The sequence below is a fragment of the Drosophila arizonae genome, chromosome 5 (genome assembly GCF_054131065.1).
Source record: "Drosophila arizonae isolate 15081-1271.41 chromosome 5, UAZ_ARI_1.0, whole genome shotgun sequence".
Lineage (NCBI taxonomy): Eukaryota > Metazoa > Arthropoda > Insecta > Diptera > Drosophilidae > Drosophila > Drosophila arizonae.
Genome location: NC_142925.1, coordinates 15,666,768 through 15,684,556, shown reverse-complemented (window position 1 = coordinate 15,684,556; position 17,789 = coordinate 15,666,768). Strand labels below are relative to the sequence as shown.

General features: G+C 36.8%; 4 protein-coding genes across 5 annotated transcripts; 3 read left to right on the top strand and 1 right to left on the bottom strand.

Annotated features, from left to right (window-relative positions):
- The first annotated feature begins 53 nt into the window (after positions 1 to 53).
- On the top strand, positions 54 to 2,998 carry rdgBbeta (cytoplasmic phosphatidylinositol transfer protein 1). Its single transcript, XM_018011075.2, has 7 exons — positions 54 to 319; positions 380 to 528; positions 590 to 678; positions 1,829 to 1,836; positions 1,907 to 1,978; positions 2,049 to 2,178; positions 2,264 to 2,998. The coding sequence occupies exons 1-7, from the start codon at positions 269 to 271 to the stop codon at positions 2,584 to 2,586; spliced, it is 822 nt and encodes a 273-aa protein (XP_017866564.1). The 5' UTR covers positions 54 to 268; the 3' UTR covers positions 2,587 to 2,998.
- A 141-nt stretch (positions 2,999 to 3,139) lies between these two features.
- Positions 3,140 to 12,774, top strand: swi2 (Protein singed wings 2). 2 transcript variants are annotated; one of them, XM_089469337.1, is made up of 6 exons: positions 3,140 to 3,707; positions 9,489 to 9,689; positions 9,751 to 9,925; positions 9,983 to 10,285; positions 11,224 to 11,403; positions 11,467 to 12,774. In XM_089469337.1, exons 1-6 carry the CDS (start codon positions 3,625 to 3,627, stop codon positions 12,013 to 12,015), a joined length of 1,491 nt encoding a protein of 496 aa, XP_089325463.1. In that variant the 5' UTR covers positions 3,140 to 3,624; the 3' UTR covers positions 12,016 to 12,774. The 2 variants fall into 2 exon arrangements, with proteins under 2 accessions (XP_089325463.1, XP_017866545.1); XM_018011056.2 differs by having other exon boundaries at positions 3,140 to 3,887.
- A 339-nt stretch (positions 12,775 to 13,113) lies between these two features.
- Gr58c (Gustatory receptor 58c) lies at positions 13,114 to 15,451 on the top strand. The gene is made up of 2 exons (XM_089470837.1): positions 13,114 to 14,355; positions 15,073 to 15,451. Exons 1-2 carry the CDS (start codon positions 13,291 to 13,293, stop codon positions 15,247 to 15,249), a joined length of 1,242 nt encoding a protein of 413 aa, XP_089326963.1. The 5' UTR covers positions 13,114 to 13,290; the 3' UTR covers positions 15,250 to 15,451.
- A 918-nt stretch (positions 15,452 to 16,369) lies between these two features.
- On the bottom strand, positions 16,370 to 17,789 carry LOC108614956 (putative gustatory receptor 58b). The gene is made up of 2 exons (XM_018009176.2): positions 16,797 to 17,789; positions 16,370 to 16,726 (listed from the first exon to the last, which is right to left on the bottom strand). The coding sequence occupies exons 1-2, from the start codon at positions 17,787 to 17,789 to the stop codon at positions 16,529 to 16,531; spliced, it is 1,191 nt and encodes a 396-aa protein (XP_017864665.1). The 3' UTR covers positions 16,370 to 16,528.

The window sequence follows — 17,789 nt, the reverse complement described above, 5'->3', positions numbered from 1 at the left end:
AAGTTATATAATAAAATAAAATAATTACAAATGACAAAAACGTTAGGTAATATTTAAAAAGAATTAAAAGTTAAGTCATGAAATCATTTAAAAACATATGAAGCTCTTGTTCCACGACCAATCGATTACACTATCGATAGCTCCATCGGCAAGCTGCTAGTAGAACATTTTATTTTGTTGTTGCTTCAGTTGCGTTCCGTCTCGTGTGCTGTTCTTTCGTAACGTTTAATTCATTTGTGTAACATTTTTATTTTGAATACCTTACGATATGGTGTTAATAAAGGAATATCGTGTTTGCATGCCGCTCACTGTTGAGGAGGTAAGTAAATACCGTATTTGCCAATTGATTAACAATTCAGCATTTCGCATTCACTCGCAGTACAAAATCGGTCAGCTGTATATGATTGCGCGCCACAGTCTGGAGCAATCGGACGAGGGCGAAGGCGTCGAGGTAATGGACAACAAGCCATGCGAAGATCCCGTTCACGGCAAGGGGCAGTACACGGAGAAGCGCATACACCTGTCCAAGTGCGATTGCCGAAAATCGTGTCCAAATATCCTTTTCTAATCATCTTTTCGACCTTTTCAGTCGGCTTCCTTACTGGATTCAGGCCATATGTCCGCGCGTCTTCTATGTGACGGAAAAATCATGGAATTACTATCCTTATACGCTAACAGGTAAGCGTACATATACGGCGGATTTATTTTTGTAGCAAGTTACTTCTATTTATATCATTAGCCTTTAAGTCCCTTGTGCCATATGGCAGACGCTTGACCTTTCCTGCGAAAGTATTATACAGTAGAAACTGCTTTGAGAGAATGGTTAGGGATTTAATTGAAGTTAGAACAGCAATTAGAAGATTAACAGTTTTCATAAATAGAAAAGTTTCTGAATTTATTTAATAGCATTAAATAGTATATTTTGGTACAGTGTTGCTGTCTGGAATTTTCTGTTTTCCGTCAACTTAGTTTTCACTGTATATATCCATGAGCTCATATCGCACTTGTCATACCCCAGATACGTCACAGTCACAGCCATTGATTACGTCTGATAACGCTTACAGCATAAATTTTGTAAGCATGACGGGATATACACTATATAGAGCGAGCGATACATATAGAGATTAGAGCTGCCCTCCGTGCCCAATTCAATTCAAACGACCCCATACCCTACAGTACCAGAGGTGCCTAAATTGCTAACAGCTGGGCCAATTCACATGAGGCTTTAAGCCAGTTGTAGCTCAATTGTCTGTAATACGTTAAAGTACTCACGATAAGCCCCGGAACATGAGAGCCGTAAACAGAGTTTGTTTAGACGGGGCTTCTCTTTAAACACATGTTTTGATTTGAGTGATTGATATGACTTTGGGATGTGGATACTTGGTCGAATCAACTCGTTATCGTTTTATTGATAAAATACAGCTAGAGGTCTCCCCTTTGCCTTCAAATATATTTTTTATTTATCATATCAGTTAGAGTTAAGTTAGCTAAAATACTTAAAATATAAGACTCAATGCAGAATATTTAAAATAATAAACAGAAACTGATTCCTAATTTGTTATTATTCCACAAATCCGCATCGATCCCATTATTTTCTGTTTTCTGTTATAAAACAAATTTCCAATGAATCGAAACAGATTTCCGATACGCACCCACGCAGCACCTCATTAATTCGTAGAGCTAATTGCCTGTCGGTACATTACATTTGTGTTTTTATAGAACTTAAGCTAAAAATAAACATACATCGATCGAATCAACAGATATATCATTTATTGCTTTTTCCCCTTTTATATTTGTATGTGCTCGACAAACTTTAAACAATTGGCAGAATACACGGTAATTATTTAAATTGAACTGAACTTTGATTGGACTCTATATCTTTATATTCTGTTTATTTATTTTGCAGTGTTCCTTCATACCAAAATTAAATGTTCTAATCAAGACTAAATATGAGAATAACAATGGCAGCACAGAGAATGTGAGTAGCATTAGCTTAACCTAAGCGAATTTCTTTTTATATAGGTACACATGTATATGATTTTATATAGTGTCTGGATCTGAGCGAAGATGAGTTGAAAGTTCGTATTGTGGATCATGTGGACATTGCATTTGATGAGCTAACGGGCAAGCATTACAAACGCGAAGAGGATCCAAAGTTCTTCAAGTCAGAAAAGACAAGTTACTTCATCTTATTTGCTAAATTCAATTTAATGCATGGCCAAACATAAACCTTATATCTAACCATTATCTATCGCCTTTGCAGATCGTGGTCCACTGATTGAGGGCTGGCGTGAAACGGATTCTCCTATCATGTGCTCCTACAAGGTCGTCCATGCCAGCTTCGAGGTGTGGGGCCTGCAAACCAAAGTGGAAGACTTCATACAGCGCGGCATTCGGGATATTTTGCTGCTGGGGCATCGTCAGGCGTTTGCCTGGCTGGACGAGTGGTACGGCATGACGCTGGAGGATGTGCGCATCTATGAGCGACAAAAGCAGGCCGAGACCAATGAGAAGGTTCAACAGAATACTAATCCACAGCCAGTAAAGGCGGCCGAGATCACGTCTCCAGACAAAGTCGAATCTTAGATTATATTTCTTGACCTATATTGAACTATTTGTGAATGGTATACCAAAATTGGAAAGTTTTAACTATTAGCTCAATAAGACATCATTATGCGAGCTTACAATTTTCTCAAGTCATAGTCATAAGAATATAAAACGCATTTCAAATGGTCCAAAAAAGCACAAAATACAGAAAATAATACAAAATATAAGTAGCTCGAAAACTATAGAAACCTGAAAGATGGAGGCAGCAGCACCATACTATATAGAACTATATTATGTTTTGTACATGATGTGCATAGGTTTAAATTTTGATGTTTGCTCAAAATGGTTTTTGTTAACTATATTCCTTAGTTATTTTTGATTTCGCTTTAGAATTACAAATGCGCTGTTGACTACAAAATGTACAAATAAACAATAAACATGAAACTACAAATGTAACCTGTCTAAGTAGCACAGGAGTATAAGTAAATATAGTTTTATTGCTTTAGTTAAACCAGATTAGATCAGAGCGATGTCCATTTGCAGCTAAAGACGTTATGCACAGTCAGAATTCGTTAGAAATTTAACTTTTTATAGACAAGCAGTTATTTTGGCCAAGCAAAGCCAAAAATTAAAGCAATTAGTATGCGTGTGTCGTAGTCAATAAATTTACGTATAGACGTATAGTAGTAAACAATTGTCTATGAACAATCAGCTGATCGGAATGATGCTGCTCTCGGCTATATGTATACTGACACACACACACACACTCACTGGCAGCTCCAGCTACTTATGATAGCAACCGTATTTTATAGCAACAATAAAAACTCTCGCTCTCTCTCGCACATTTGGCTCACACTGATGTCTCCCAACAGCTGATGGATGAGATCGCAGCGATGCCGCCAAAAAGCAAATAAAGCACAACACACAGAAAATATGTCAGCGTTTCGCATTTGCGCCTCATTTGAACTTCAAACGCGAGAAAAGTAGCACAGAGCGCGCGAGAGATACGGATGCCGCACAGTGATTAAAAAAGTAAACCGCAACTGCCCAGGCAGATTTAGAACATGTATTAAACATATGGAAACATACACTGTTATCTACTACATATATGGAAATATACACAAATCAGCTGCAATTCGCGCTGTACCCACAGAAGTCATGTAAGCTCCGTTAAACATCGCGAAGTTTACACGTGTTTCCGCAGAGTTCGCATCGACTACGTACCTGAGCTTGTGCCTGTGATTTCGGTGTGTTCCAGTGGCAATGAGCTATCAAAGCACATTTATTAATGAAAATTCATTTGCGTTTACTCTTCTGCTGCTCGTGGCTATTTTTGGCAGGTATTAATCCAAAAAAATAAAATAAAAAACAAAGAAATATATCTGTTTATAGGCAAAGTGAACTCAGCTCGCTTACACGGCGTATGCGCAATGTTTGCCGCATCTGTTGTAATATGAAGAAAATCTGTGAGCCTTTTGGACTGCGGGTTTTATTAGAGCTGCATATGTGCCCGTGTCAATATTTAACTGTTTCATAAATCAACCCGTTTTCATTCTTTGTTCTGTTTATCTACGCAAAGCAGCGCCAAATGCGGCTTATCGTGAATGCTCTTTTACACATATTTAAATAGAGTACCTGTAGATTAAGTTATTGTTTACACATGTATATAGTGTTTAAGGCAATGTAAGGGACATTCTGAGTACATTCTAATCTTTATCGATCAACACACTATATATACAAACATATTTGTAGCCAAAAATATTGAGACTTTGCATTTTAATTCACAATTTCCATATAATTGATGATAATAATAGATAATAGATTATTTGTTCTCATCAAATTTTCATGAATTTGACTTACAAAATTTCCATTAGAAAAATGTTTTTGTTAAAAAATAATTTTATTTCATATACAAAGAGAATTATTTCAAAGTTTTTAAATTTTAAGTGAATTTACTTAAAGATGTTAAAACTTACTTTGTCTCCATCCCTCTCCATCTCTCACTTTCACTCCCATTCACTCGCTCTCACTCTCACAGAGATTCTCTTAGAGCCAGACTTTTTATCTTGAATTTCCTAACTATAAAATTTTAAATAATTTTTATTGTTATATTATTCAGTCTTCAAAAGTTCCTCTATCAAAAATTTTAATTACAAACAGCTCATGAAGCTCAGTCTTAATGGGTTTTTCGTTGTCTTGGCAACACCAAAGTTTCATTAATCTTAGTGTGTTGGGTTATTTATGTTTCTCTCTTGAGATTTATGCTTTCTGGCTTTCTCATATTCGCCGTAAGCGATTCGAACTATCTTGCTTCTGTGCGCGCTGGCATAATAGATAATAGATCTCTGGCTTGTGTTCATTTGATTTGAGCGATATGCTTAAATTATCTTAGCGTTTGGTCTATTTTAAGACTACGAAAATAAAACCTTAACATATGACAGACAGATAAATATCATTAGATATACCAACCATATTTACTTACATTCTATTTTTAAATTTATGTACTCTGGAATTTTGTTAGTTGTATAGAAAAGTAATCGTAGTAGAAGAGTGAATAAATACCCTTAATAATATATAATTCATAGGATATCTGTCAACAGATCTCTATTCAAGATATATTCTTCACCAGCTTTTAGTTAGGGCCTAGCGTATAGAGTATGTTGACCTCTGGCTAAAAAAGCCAAGTCATTTAATTGAAAACCAATTGAATGTTGTTACGCGACTGATTTCGAAGTGGATTTCATTGCGATGGGCAAAGTGATAAACAAGTTTCGAGTGTCTGCGCAGTAATTTTAGGCAGGCAATCGAATTCTTTATATTTCAAATAGATCCATTTTTTTTTTAGATCTTGTTTGAATCATAAAATTAATTTTAGAAATTTAAGTACGTAACTGACCTAGAAGCAAACATAATAATGATAATAAAAAGGCAACCATTATTTTCATTTTATGTTAATGATTTTTCAATTGACCTAACAAAAATGTGACCAAATCGAATGGCATGAAGCACATTTCAATTGAAGTTGAATGCGAATTGAATTCTGCGGTGCTTCAATAGAAAAATAAAGTACATATATTATAAATTTTTGTTTTTGTTCTTTAGATCTATAACTAAATTATTATAGAACGAGTGGCACAACTTTTTGTTTTTCATTTGGAATTTGATTTGTCTTAGCTATCGATATGCATAAATAAATGTCTACAATGTCTATATTTCCATAAAAATATCGAAAAAATTCTTAATTCTATTAAAATATATATTATTTATATGCTAAAAAATTTGAGCTACAGATTAATTCATGGGTCCTAAGAAGGGTCGACGAATGCACAAGAATCCGAAAAATACTGAAAAAATATTACTAAATTCCAAAAAACTTTGTTGCCCGATTTCCCAATATCAACATATCATTTTCGATAGGTACTTTTGAGGTCTTTCCACCTACATTCAAAAATATAGGTTCCAAATTTATTTTGAATTTTTGGCCAAAATTGTAAAGAAACCCCTGAACATATTGACCAAAATCGGATCGAGTCGAAAAGTTGTTAAGCCTCTAACTTTGGTACTTCATATTTTGTGGCCTTTTCATCCGATTTTCAAGTGGAATGCCTTGTTCGACGCGTATTCGTTATTGCATACAAAAATATTCCTGGACTTATGAACTTTCGGATGAATGCACACAAAACCTAAAAATACCGAAAAAATACTTTAAAAAATACCAAATATCATTGCACAGCTCTATCTCGGGTATTTGTTGCCCGATTTCCATTTTCGATGTGTACTTTTGAGGTCTTTCGATCTGCATTCAAAAATATAGGTTCCAAATTTATTTAGTTTTTGATTGCATACAAAAATATTCCGGGACTTATGAACTTTCGGATGAAGGCACACAAAACCTAAAAATACCGAAAAAATACTAAAAAATACCAAATATCATTGCACAGCTCTATCTCGGGTATTTGTTGCCCGATTTCCTAATAACATATCATTTTCGTTATGTACTTTTGAGGTCTTTCGATCTACATTCAAAAATATAGGTTCCAAATTTATTTAGTTTTTGGCCAAAATTGTGATGTAACCCCTAAACATATTGACCAAAATCGGATCGAGTCGCAAAGTTAGTCAAGCTCTAACTTTGGTACTTCATATTTTGTGGCCTTTTCATCCGATTTTCAAGTGGAATGCCTTGTTCGACGCGTATTTATTCGTAGTATCAGATTGCAATTAAAAATATTCCTGGACTTATGAACTTTTGGACGAATGCACACAAAACCGAAAAGTACTGAAAAAATACTAAAAAAATACCGAAAATTATAGCACAGCTCTATCTCGGGTATTTATTGCCCGATTTCTTAATAACATATCATTTTCGATATGTACATTCGAGATCTTTCGAATTGCATTAAAAAATATAGGTTCCGAATTAATGTAGTTTTTGGCCAAAATTGTGATGTAACCCCTAAACATATTGACCAAAATCGGATCGAGTCGCAAAGTTAGTCAAACTTTTAACTTTGGTACTTCATATTTTGTGGACTTTTCATCCGATTTTCAAGTGGAATGCCTTGTTCGACGTGTATTTATCAGTTTGCATACAAAAATATTCCTGGACTTATGAACTTTCGGATGAATGCACTCAAAACCGATATATACCGAAAAAATACTAAAAAAATACCAAATATCATTGCACAGCTCTATCTCGGGTATTTGTTGCCCGATTTCCTAATAACATATATTTTCGATATGTACTTTTGAGGTCTTTCGACCTGCATTCAAAAATATAGGTTCCAAGTTTATTTTGAAATTTTGGCCAAAATTTTGATATCAAATCGAATTGATAAAAATCGGATCGAGTCGAAAGTTAGTCAAGCCTTTAACTTTGGTACTTCATATTTTGTGGCCTTTTCATCCAATTTTCAAGTGGAATGCCTTGTTCGACGCGTATTTATAGTTATATCTCGGGTATTTATTGCCCGATTTCATTTCATTTTCGGGTTGTGGAATATTTTCAGAGTATCGTATCGATGATGTTTTGAGTTTTGAAAAAAAAAATCAATTTGATGCAACCTTAAAAATATCGATAAATCAATACATCTTTGATTTTTATTACTTTAAGGCAAAAATTCTTTTTGGCTGTTCAATTTTGAAAGTCAGAATGAATGAAAATGTATTCATTTTCATCATATTCAATATTTTCACATTTGCGCTTGGTTCTCTTATTAAAAGAGTGGCCAACGAAAGTATAAAGTATACAAAATATTGCAATAAATATTCGATATATATGCAAAAAAATATTCCGATATCAATAGAATTTGTTATACGAAAATTATATATATATCGATTTATTGATATTATGATTATTTTCAATAAGCTTAGTCTTAAGCGTCTTGAGCTTCAATCTACCTTCACACATATACGAAAAAATGGGCGAAAATTGATAAATATATTGAACTTTAATATAATTAAATTGTTATTGCAAACTGGCGCACACCTATTCAATTCTCAAGTTAGTTTTTTCTTTGCCTGTAACACCCATAAGAAGAACATATTAAACATTTGAGCAAATATTGAGAGCTCATGATTTTGAGCCAAGTCAACAACTACTGTAACAATTTTATTTGATTTACAATGCAAATATTTTGTCAGTTAATAACATTTTATTCTGCTACTTCTATTTTTTATCATTTGTATATTATTAATTTTAACACTTGCTCAGAAGCCACAGCGCTAAAAATGTTGCTAATTGCAACTAAACAATTTTCAAAGCCGAAATAAATAACAAAATATAACGCAGAAATTGTAAATGCTAATCATTTGATATGGAAAATATTTTTTTGAATGCTATAGAAAAATACAGTAATTAAAAAAATTATTATCTATAAAAAATATTTTTTAGTTTTCTAGAAATTTATTAAAGAATTTTTATTTATATTTATGTATTTTTTTGTACAACAATATTAAAAGTATACATATTATTGTGTTCTATATATTATATTTATTTCTTAACAATATTTATGTATTTTTTCTATTATTGTTCGTACCCAGCTTATTATATTTTTAAATTATCTGAATTTGTTTATACAACTCTCGACATTTGGGGTCGATTATGCATTGTCTACATACATATACGTATATATTACATGTAGATCTCGGAGTGTGCTAAGTGGCCACATGCTGAATCAGTATCATTTCATGCTAATACATAAAGCAAATTAGAGCCCCATACTGTTGGCTCTTACATTTAGTAATCGACAAAGTATTTAAGCACACTTAGTTACATTTATGTATAGAGATATCTTTCATCATGAACTCAAAATATATATATATATTTATATTTTATATATTATATATATATATATATATATATTGATATGCTATATAATATATAAAATATAAATATATATTTTGAGTTCATGATGAAAGATATCTCTATACATACTTCTATCTATGCTTTGTATAAAGATATTCCGGCTATGCCTTATATGCCTATATGCTTCTTCTTCTATTTTGGCCCACATAACATATAAATATAATTCAAATGATAAACTTAATTCGTCCATCTATTTCAATGCAATCAATGAAGCGGAATCATGTTAACGCTAATAATGTTAACACTCTGCTTAATCTAATACAAATATAGATAACGTATATTTGGGTATATAGGGTATTTCGGGCATCTGGGGTACTATATGGGTTAGGTAAACCCAATTGTTTACATTCTCGCTCGACTACTGCATGCCATAAAAATAATAAAACAAAATGAACGCCAGTCACACGCTTTTTATGATTAGTGGCAAGCGAATGTATTTTGGTCTGAGGTTTTGGCTTAACAACAATTATCACCTGAGAGGCGCAGCCATGGGTCTATAAATAGACCCAAATGCAGACACCTGCGTATATACTGCGCATATTAGCTTTAATTACCGCTTCTCTTCTGTGGGCAGGTTTTGTGGCGTCGTGGATGCTCACACTGGCAATGTCACCCTAACTAAAACAGCAGTAGCTAATATACCCGCCTTGATATCCAGCCAGAGCTGCGCTAACTGGACGACAGCGCCAGAGGCTGCGGATGGGAACTGCACGAGGCCAACGCGCAATGGACTGATCCGATGCTATGGCGGCATGAACAATGTGGGAGCTCTAAAGTAGGGGAATATACTAAGGAATCTATAGATCTAATTGACAACTGATTATATTTATTCACAGCTCGAAGCTGGGCAAAGTTGTGCAGGCACAACAGATGCTGTTATGCGGCTGGCCCCGGGAGTCCTTCAATCCTCTGCGGGAGCTGCAAAAGTTTTCCCAGCTGCGCTCCCTGACCATCGAGTACAGCGGCTTCACAGAGTTCAATATTGATTTTCCGGATATGTATCATCTGCAGGTGACAAGAGTCTCGCCAGCTATGAGACTTGTGAAACTAATTTGGATTGTATTGCAGGCCATAAATATTTCGTGGACGAATCTCTCGTATATTTCGACGCGCACGTTTAAGCGCATTCATGCGCTGGAAATTTTAGATCTGCGCTGGAATCAGCTCATCCAACTGGACGGACCACTGATGCTGCCGCACTCCTTCCAGCAGCTCTACCTGGCCGGCAATCCGTGGAACTGCACGCGCAACTTCAAGTGGCTGCTGCTCCAGCCAGAGAAGGGTCGCCTCGTAGTGGATCGCGAGGAGATCATCTGCGCCGATCGCAAGTACAAGGAGCGACAAATGCTGCTGGTCATGCACTACAAGGTGGTGAGTAGAGATCGTAAGAGTTAATACTTTTAAAAAATGCGAATGACCATAGTTGAATTAAATATAACAGTTAAATTTAGGATTTTAATTCGGTTATCTTCTGTTCCCTCTGAAAATGACTTTTGCCTTTATAGACTAGCTTTAGTAAGTTTTAGCTATAATTTAATTGTAGTGCATATAACATATAGAAACCTTAGCCGTGCCCATAAAATTTATATAAGGTTGATCAGCTATTGAGTCCATTTAGCGCTTAGACTGCAAATCACTTGTTAGCGTTTTCTATTCTCTCCTTTAACTTTTTTTATTTGAGCATAACTCAAGCATTTTTAGAGCTTGTCTCATCGAACTTGCTATATGAGGTCTCATAGTGAAAAAAAGACGACGTATACGGAATATTTGCACACACAATAAACGTAGGCTACGTATACGTAATATTTAGACAGAATAAATACATAGACAGTATATCTAATATAAAGAATTGTCTACGTTTTCTTTATGTTACATATACGTACGGCTGTATATTTTTACTGTTTAAGTATTACGTAATACGTATACGTAATATTTGCATGCAAAGAATGCTAAGACTAATTATACGTTTTCTCATTACGTATACATACTATTTATGTAGGCAGATACGTAAACGTATTACGTATTATTTGAACAGACAGATTACGTAAACGTGATATTTGGAAAGACACATTACGTATACGTAATAGTTGGATGCAAAGAATGCAAATATATTGTATAATAATTGTTTTAGATATTCCCTCTTAATATATCAAGTTTTTTCAGCACTCTTCTCTAATGATTTAAATTATCCTCATATAAGGAATACTACACAATATCAATAACAATATCAAATTTAATAACTGAATCAAGGAGATGGCCAAAAGGCAAATAAATTTTCAAAATAATAGTTAGCTCAATATAAATTTTAGGTCCTACGCAGAGAGTGTCAATCGCATCCAGATCTGCTCAACTGCACCTGCCTGATGCATCACATAATTCCCAAGTCCTACATTCCACTCTACACGGTCAACTGCTCGCATCTGCAGTTTCACAATCTGCCCGCCTATTTGCCAGAGAATACAACCACCTTGTACATCAATAATAATCTGGTAAGTGAAGCAAGGTAATTCAACTCTCTTCAACGGCTTAGCAACTCACAATGCAATTTGCAGATCAGTGATATTAATCCGCTGCGGGACAATCCCCTCTATCACCACGTGGTGGACGTGCAGCTGGAGAACAATTTGATCTCAAACATCGACGTGCTGGAGGACACCTACTGGCTGCAGAACTTCCGCCTGTTCAACCTGCAGGGCAATCAGCTGCGCAAGCTGCAGGTGTACGCCATGGACAATGCGCTGAACGATAATGAGAATGCGAATCTCCTGCTGGTGAGCAAGAATCCCTGGCATTGCACCTGCAAGTTTGGCATGCGGCTGCGCGAGTTCCTCACCAAGTACAAGGACATTGTGAGGGACGCCTGGAATGTCACCTGCACCTATATGCAGGGCGACGAGCTGCGGCTGGCCAAGGTCTTGACCCTCACCCGCCACGACATGTGCAACATCAGCGCCGAGGACGATACGCGCATCCATCCCATTGACTGGCTCAACTGTGTGCTCGCCAGCCTCATCATTCTAATCCTGGGCAAGCTGGCGTATGACTATTATTTCTATAGGTATCACGGCCGGGTGCCATGGATAGTGATGAAAATGCCGTAGGAAAGTTGCATAAAGTTGTTGGCTATAGGAATTGTTTATTATAGTCACTGCCAAAAATCAGAACAAATCTTTATGGGCACTTTGAGGATCTGTAATAGCAACTCAGGAATCCTGAGCCAGGATATCTTCAAGTACTTCTCCTAGTCTCTAAAATTCCTTTCTAATTTCTGCAAATTTTAGAGCTATGATTATCAGTCATCGAAGTGTGGCCTAATATTTTATACCTAAAGGAATGCAGCACAACTGTGAGATATCTGTTAAAGTTGCTCCTTTGGTTTCAATATAGTCTATTTAGTCCGAGTCTCTGTTAGTATATGCTTTGCCTTAGCATATGCTTATCCTGTATTATTAGCTCAAAGTATTATTCAAATTAACATAAGATTAAACCAATGCCAAATGGCAAAAACCCTCAATATTAACTATGTACCTAATGCAAAAGTGAATATCGGAATGTGACTTAAGAAACAAACCTGATCTATGTTACGTTACTAAGTATTTTTGTCTTATAATTGAGTTAAGCTTAGAAATTTTAAATGAGAAAAACTTAAAAAATATATACTTTGTTATTGCAGTTTTTAAGCATTTTTGCAGAAACTTCAGGAAATAGTTGTTTAGTAGATGGAAGGCATCGGGTATGCTGCTCTGGATTTGTTATATTAAATAGAACAAATTATATTAATGAAATGAAAATTATATTAAAATTATATATGTACAATTCAAAATATATTAATAAATTTAAAAACAATTTTTAAATATTAATTATTTTTTATGGATTTATCAAAAGGCTCAGCTAACTAATTCAGCGTTTTATTTTTTTTTATATTTTTATTTTGAATATCAAATTAAATGTATAACAAAATATTTATTTTTTTATAAGCACATTCGTCAGAAGCGTACTGAATATAAATATAAAAAAATAAATAAATAAATGCATTCATTTTTATTAAATTTTATTTTCTCTTTTTGATGATAAAGATCTAGATTATTTCGTTTGCCTTTCAACTTTTATTCATATAAAATTAACAATACTTAATTTATTTTAAGCAGAGCTTCAAGTGAAGAACTGTTATTATTGACATTTTACATTTATCACAATAATATTTATATAATGTGAGTTTCCAGAGCTCTGCTCAGTTTATATATAATCACCTGTTTTTAATAGTAGAAATGCCGTGATTATCGCATTCCCGAAGGGGCTTTTAACAAGTCATTTGAAAAAGGACTCTGCGACGGACATTCGCCATCCACTCAGTCCCAGCTGGAACTTTGTGCAGAATGGAGCTGCTGTCGGTTTTTGTGTCCATAAGTCGAGCCATTGGCTTGTGCAATCTGCGCTATGTGGCGGAGCGGAAGCGTTTCGAGTTGGATCACGGACTAATGCTGGGCTACTGGCTGCTCCTGAATGTGGTCTATGTGGTGCTGACGCCCGTCTGCTTTGTGCTCATGGTGAACAGCTACTACAGCTGCCAGGGCATGGACATGTTGTCCATGGCCTACAGCTGCGTCTCTCTGACCAAGTCGTGCTCGCTGTTCGTGGTGCTGGGCAGCGTTTGGCTGCGACGGCAGCGCATCAGACGCGTCTGCAATGGCTACATGCGGCTGCTGGAGCGCTTCACGCAGTACCATGCGAACTATAGCTACTGGCGACGCCACCTCTGGAAGCTGCTGCTGAGCAATACGCGCTTCGTGGTGCTGCTCAATCAGCTGTTTGGCCCCGGCAGCGCGCTGATGTGCGGCGTAGACGATGATGAGGTCGTGACTGGCCTGCCGCCCATCTACATCGGCCTCTCGGTGGCCGTGCTGCTGATGGACCTGCTGGCCAGCTGCACAGACAGCCTGGCCTACTGCGTGGTGGGCACCAGCAATCGACTGCTCGAGTGCATGTCGCAGGAGGCATTGGAGCTGACTCGAGATCTGCGCTGGCTGCCGCCGTCTCGTGGCCGCCATCGCGCTGTCTATCAGCGGCAGCTCTTGGCTGCCTGGCATCGGCTCTGGCACAGCTGCCGGCAGCTGGACAAGCTGCTCGTCGAGCTGCTGAAAATCTTTCAGGCTCTACTCCTGCTCAACGTCTTCACCAACTATTTGACTGAGATTTCGCTGTTCTTCAACTTGGTTGTGCTCATTGCCGATGCAGAGTTCATTAGTCCATGGCGTTGTTATTTCTACTCTGTGGTCTGCCTATCATTTCACTTTGACATCCTGCTAACCTTCTCCATATTTGGCGCAAATCAAGTGAAGTGGAAACATTTGTCCGTCCGACTGCAGCAACTGTGGCTCGCTCTGAAAGCTACGCATGTGAACTTCAGGAGCGACACACATTGTGTGGCTATGCTGCATCAGGTAAGCATGGGAATGTCTATATGTATATGATGGAGAGATAGAGGAGTAGAGAGAGTAGAGTAATTAAGTAATAGAGCAATAATATAATAGAGTAATGGAGTTACAATTGAGAGCTTTGAATGGTCTCTCAAGGCATCAACCAGGCTGTATGCCATCGAGAGAGCCTGAGCTGTATAGAGTGGAAGACTGTTCCATTGCCTTTCGTTTCAATGCAGGGAAGAGAATGAGTTGAAGGGAGAGGGAGAGATTTTAGGCACGTTTCCATTGGCAGATATAAACAATAGAATATAGAATTGCTTAAAATGGATATCAGTATTTTGTTTCTCGGTATAAATTACTATAAATATATTAGACTCTGCTTTATAATCTACTACTACAATTACTATAAATATATTGGTCTCTATTTTATAATCGACTGACACATTGTCATATCATATTACCCATATTACCCATCTACATAATTCCAATACCAGCCTGCCTGGACGCTCTAATATGATTTATGACTGTTTCAAATTTATAATACCTTAAACATACATATATTTATTTATATATGTAAAACTCAATTATTTAGTTAATAAACATTTTTTTAAATAATAATTTATAATACAATCAATAAGACATTTAAAATAAATTGATATATAAATAAATATATATAAATATAATTTAATAAAAGTTAAAATAAATTCCATAATATACCAATTTAACTCAATTTTACAGCTAGAATTCGCTATGATCTATTTAAATCGCCGACTGCAGCCGCAACCGAGAAAAGTGCGAAATCTACAAATTATGGGTCTATTCGATATGAATCGTGGATTTTGGAACTCGATGAACGCCTCCATAGGCATGAATGTGCTCATTCTATGGCAGTTGGCATACAAGAACTATTATTGAAGCAATCCAATTCACATTCACATTTACATTTAAAAGCTATTTAAAAGCTTCGGACCCGTAATAGTTGTGCAGAGCTTTTAATGCCTGTTTATAATGGCCAAAAGCTCTTTGTGAAGTGTCAACTAAAAGCCTTGCGACACTAAAAACAATTGTTTGCTGCCCATCATTTCCCAGTATTTGAGTGCTATGGAAATGGGCTAAATGCTAGGGTTTTTAAGTGTATTTTATTTTTAAATATACTCCTTTTTTATATTTTAAGTGAAATAAACTTTAATGTGAAAAACTAATTTGGGTTGGAGATTTAATTTATTTTTTGAGTTTTGATTGTATTTTATTTAATTATAAAAATATATGCAAGTTTCTAAATAAACATATAAAAATTGACAGCAAACTTAAATTGATAAATAAATAAAATGTATAAATAAGTAAAAATGATAGAAAATTAAAATATATAAATGAGTAAATTGATTTGGTTTGGACAGTGATTATCTCTGTTACCCCTTTGAATATTCGATATATGGAATACAAAATTTTATATGTTTTATACATGACTATCAATAACGGATGTGATTAATTTGACATTCACATACATATAAATATAAATATGTATGCTCATATATACTATAGTCTCCTAAGGTCTGCTAAAATAAATAATTAATGTTCCGAATAAAATATCTCAGATCAGGTGTATAGTTTTATATACAAACACCTGGAAGAGAATTTTGTGAAGCCTTTACACCACATGATTTACTGATGACCTCCTTCCTATATACTCCTCCTTCCCTATACTACGCCCTTATATTGATATAGCTCTGATAACCCTGATTTGAGGTTGAATCACTGTTGACCTACTCCACAAATAGCAGCGTAATGATGGATAATCAGCCTGTTGGTATTCAGGAAACCAAAGCAGTGTCATATAGCTTGGGTATCAGAAATTTAGTTGGTGTCTATCGGTGCATAAAAAATTAATACTAAATATAAGTTCAAATAGAAAAAATTGATTTTTATTAAGTTGTTATTTTTACAGGAATTGAATTTAATGAACAAGAAGAAGAATTAAGATTAGGTTGACTCGATAATTAATCAAATTGAAATAAAAAATTCTTTCCGATTTTTTGATATCTTATAATACATCATGGACATGCATATGGGAAATGTAATATGTCATGTCATTCCATTTAATATGTCATTTCTCAATTTTATTTAGTTTTAATGCCTCTCTCATCTGATTTGCTTTATTGATATATCATTTTCTTTAGCTTCTTTCATGCTATATCTAATTTTCATTCTTGAAGAAGTTTTCATACTTCAATCCCTGATCATGGCGACGCTTCAGATCGAACTGCATTAGCAGGATGACATGGGTCAGCACCGCGGCCATGTAGCTCAGGCAGGCGGGCTTATCCAGTATCACGCAGCTGCATATGCGATAGACCAGGCGATTGTTGCGCAGACGATGGCCAAAGAGCTCCAGCTGCAATTAAATGAAATATAATACAATATAGTGAAATATAACTTGATCTGGAATGAATATGAGAGCAAACCTCCTTGTGTGATTCTGCGCTCAGTCGACGCAGATCGTTGAATTGAAGCAGCAGCAGAGCCGAGTCGTTGCAGGCCCTCAGTGCATCATCCAGCAGATTCATGAGCAGAACGGAATTCAATATGTTGAGGCTGACCAGTGCGTCGCCAATGAGGATGCCCACGTAGTTGGACTTGATGGTCTTGTTGCCGAACTGAATGGCATGATAGAAGATGCTCACGTTCACGGCGAACATGTTCAGAAAGATGCTGGCATTGGCAAGGTCGTAGATGCTGAAGACGCGTCTGGCCAGCAGCAGCCACTCGCTGTGTATGCGGGCCACTCGGCTCAGCTCTGCCTGGGAGCGGCGCGAGCGGCTGAGCGAATGCAGTGCCAGCTGCACGGCTCGGAACTGGTGAATGAGCAGGATCAGCAGAGTTATGAAACTCACTCGCTGAGCCGATAGCATTAGCATCGTGGCAATGCGAAAGAGGAAAAACAACAGATTGGTGCGCGCGTGCAGGCGGAATTGCATGGTGAGCGAGAGGATGACCATGGAGTAATTGACGCACAGCATCCGTAGCATTCGGCCAGCCAACTCCAGTTGCAGGCGCTCCAGGGACTTGGCACCATTCACTCGGCACAGGGTCGGCCAGTGGGCGTGCCAGCGCTGCAGTAGGTCCGCGTAGAGCTGCATCAGCCGGCGGCGCTGCAGCCAAACGGTGCCATAGCAGCTGAGCAAGGCGACAATGCGAAGAGACGTCATCAGCAGCTGGGACCACTGCAGGACAATGTTGTGGCGCATATAGCTGCCCAAGAGGCCGCTGGCCATCATGAACGGCGTCTCGGCCAACACGAACAGGGCCGGGCACACACTATAGATCAGATATCCGGCGGACACTCTGCTCACGCTCACCCGGCCCAGGCTGCTCTGCAACGTCGACGGCAGCAGCCCGTAGATGAGCACCTGGCTGTAGCCGATGTAGAGCAGCAGGCGCAGCCGACGATGCAACAT

Coding starts and splice junctions, on each gene's coding strand:
- rdgBbeta (XM_018011075.2), top strand. CDS start 269: ATGGTGTTAATAAAGGAATATCGTGTTTGCATGCCGCTCACTGTTGAG. Junction 529..589: donor AAGCGCATACACCTGTCCAA/GTGCGATTGCCG, acceptor CGACCTTTTCAG/TCGGCTTCCTTACTGGATTC. Junction 2,179..2,263: donor CTTCAAGTCAGAAAAGACAA/GTTACTTCATCT, acceptor TCGCCTTTGCAG/ATCGTGGTCCACTGATTGAG.
- LOC108614956 (XM_018009176.2), bottom strand. CDS start 17,789: ATGTTGCATCGTCGGCTGCGCCTGCTGCTCTACATCGGCTACAGCCAG. Junction 16,727..16,796: donor GCGCAGAATCACACAAGGAG/GTTTGCTCTCAT, acceptor ATTTAATTGCAG/CTGGAGCTCTTTGGCCATCG.
- Gr58c (XM_089470837.1), top strand. CDS start 13,291: ATGGAGCTGCTGTCGGTTTTTGTGTCCATAAGTCGAGCCATTGGCTTG. Junction 14,356..15,072: donor GTGTGGCTATGCTGCATCAG/GTAAGCATGGGA, acceptor TCAATTTTACAG/CTAGAATTCGCTATGATCTA.
- swi2 (XM_089469337.1), top strand. CDS start 3,625: ATGGAAACATACACTGTTATCTACTACATATATGGAAATATACACAAA. Junction 3,708..9,488: donor GCTGTACCCACAGAAGTCAT/GTAAGCTCCGTT, acceptor TTCTGTGGGCAG/GTTTTGTGGCGTCGTGGATG. Junction 9,690..9,750: donor AACAATGTGGGAGCTCTAAA/GTAGGGGAATAT, acceptor ATTTATTCACAG/CTCGAAGCTGGGCAAAGTTG.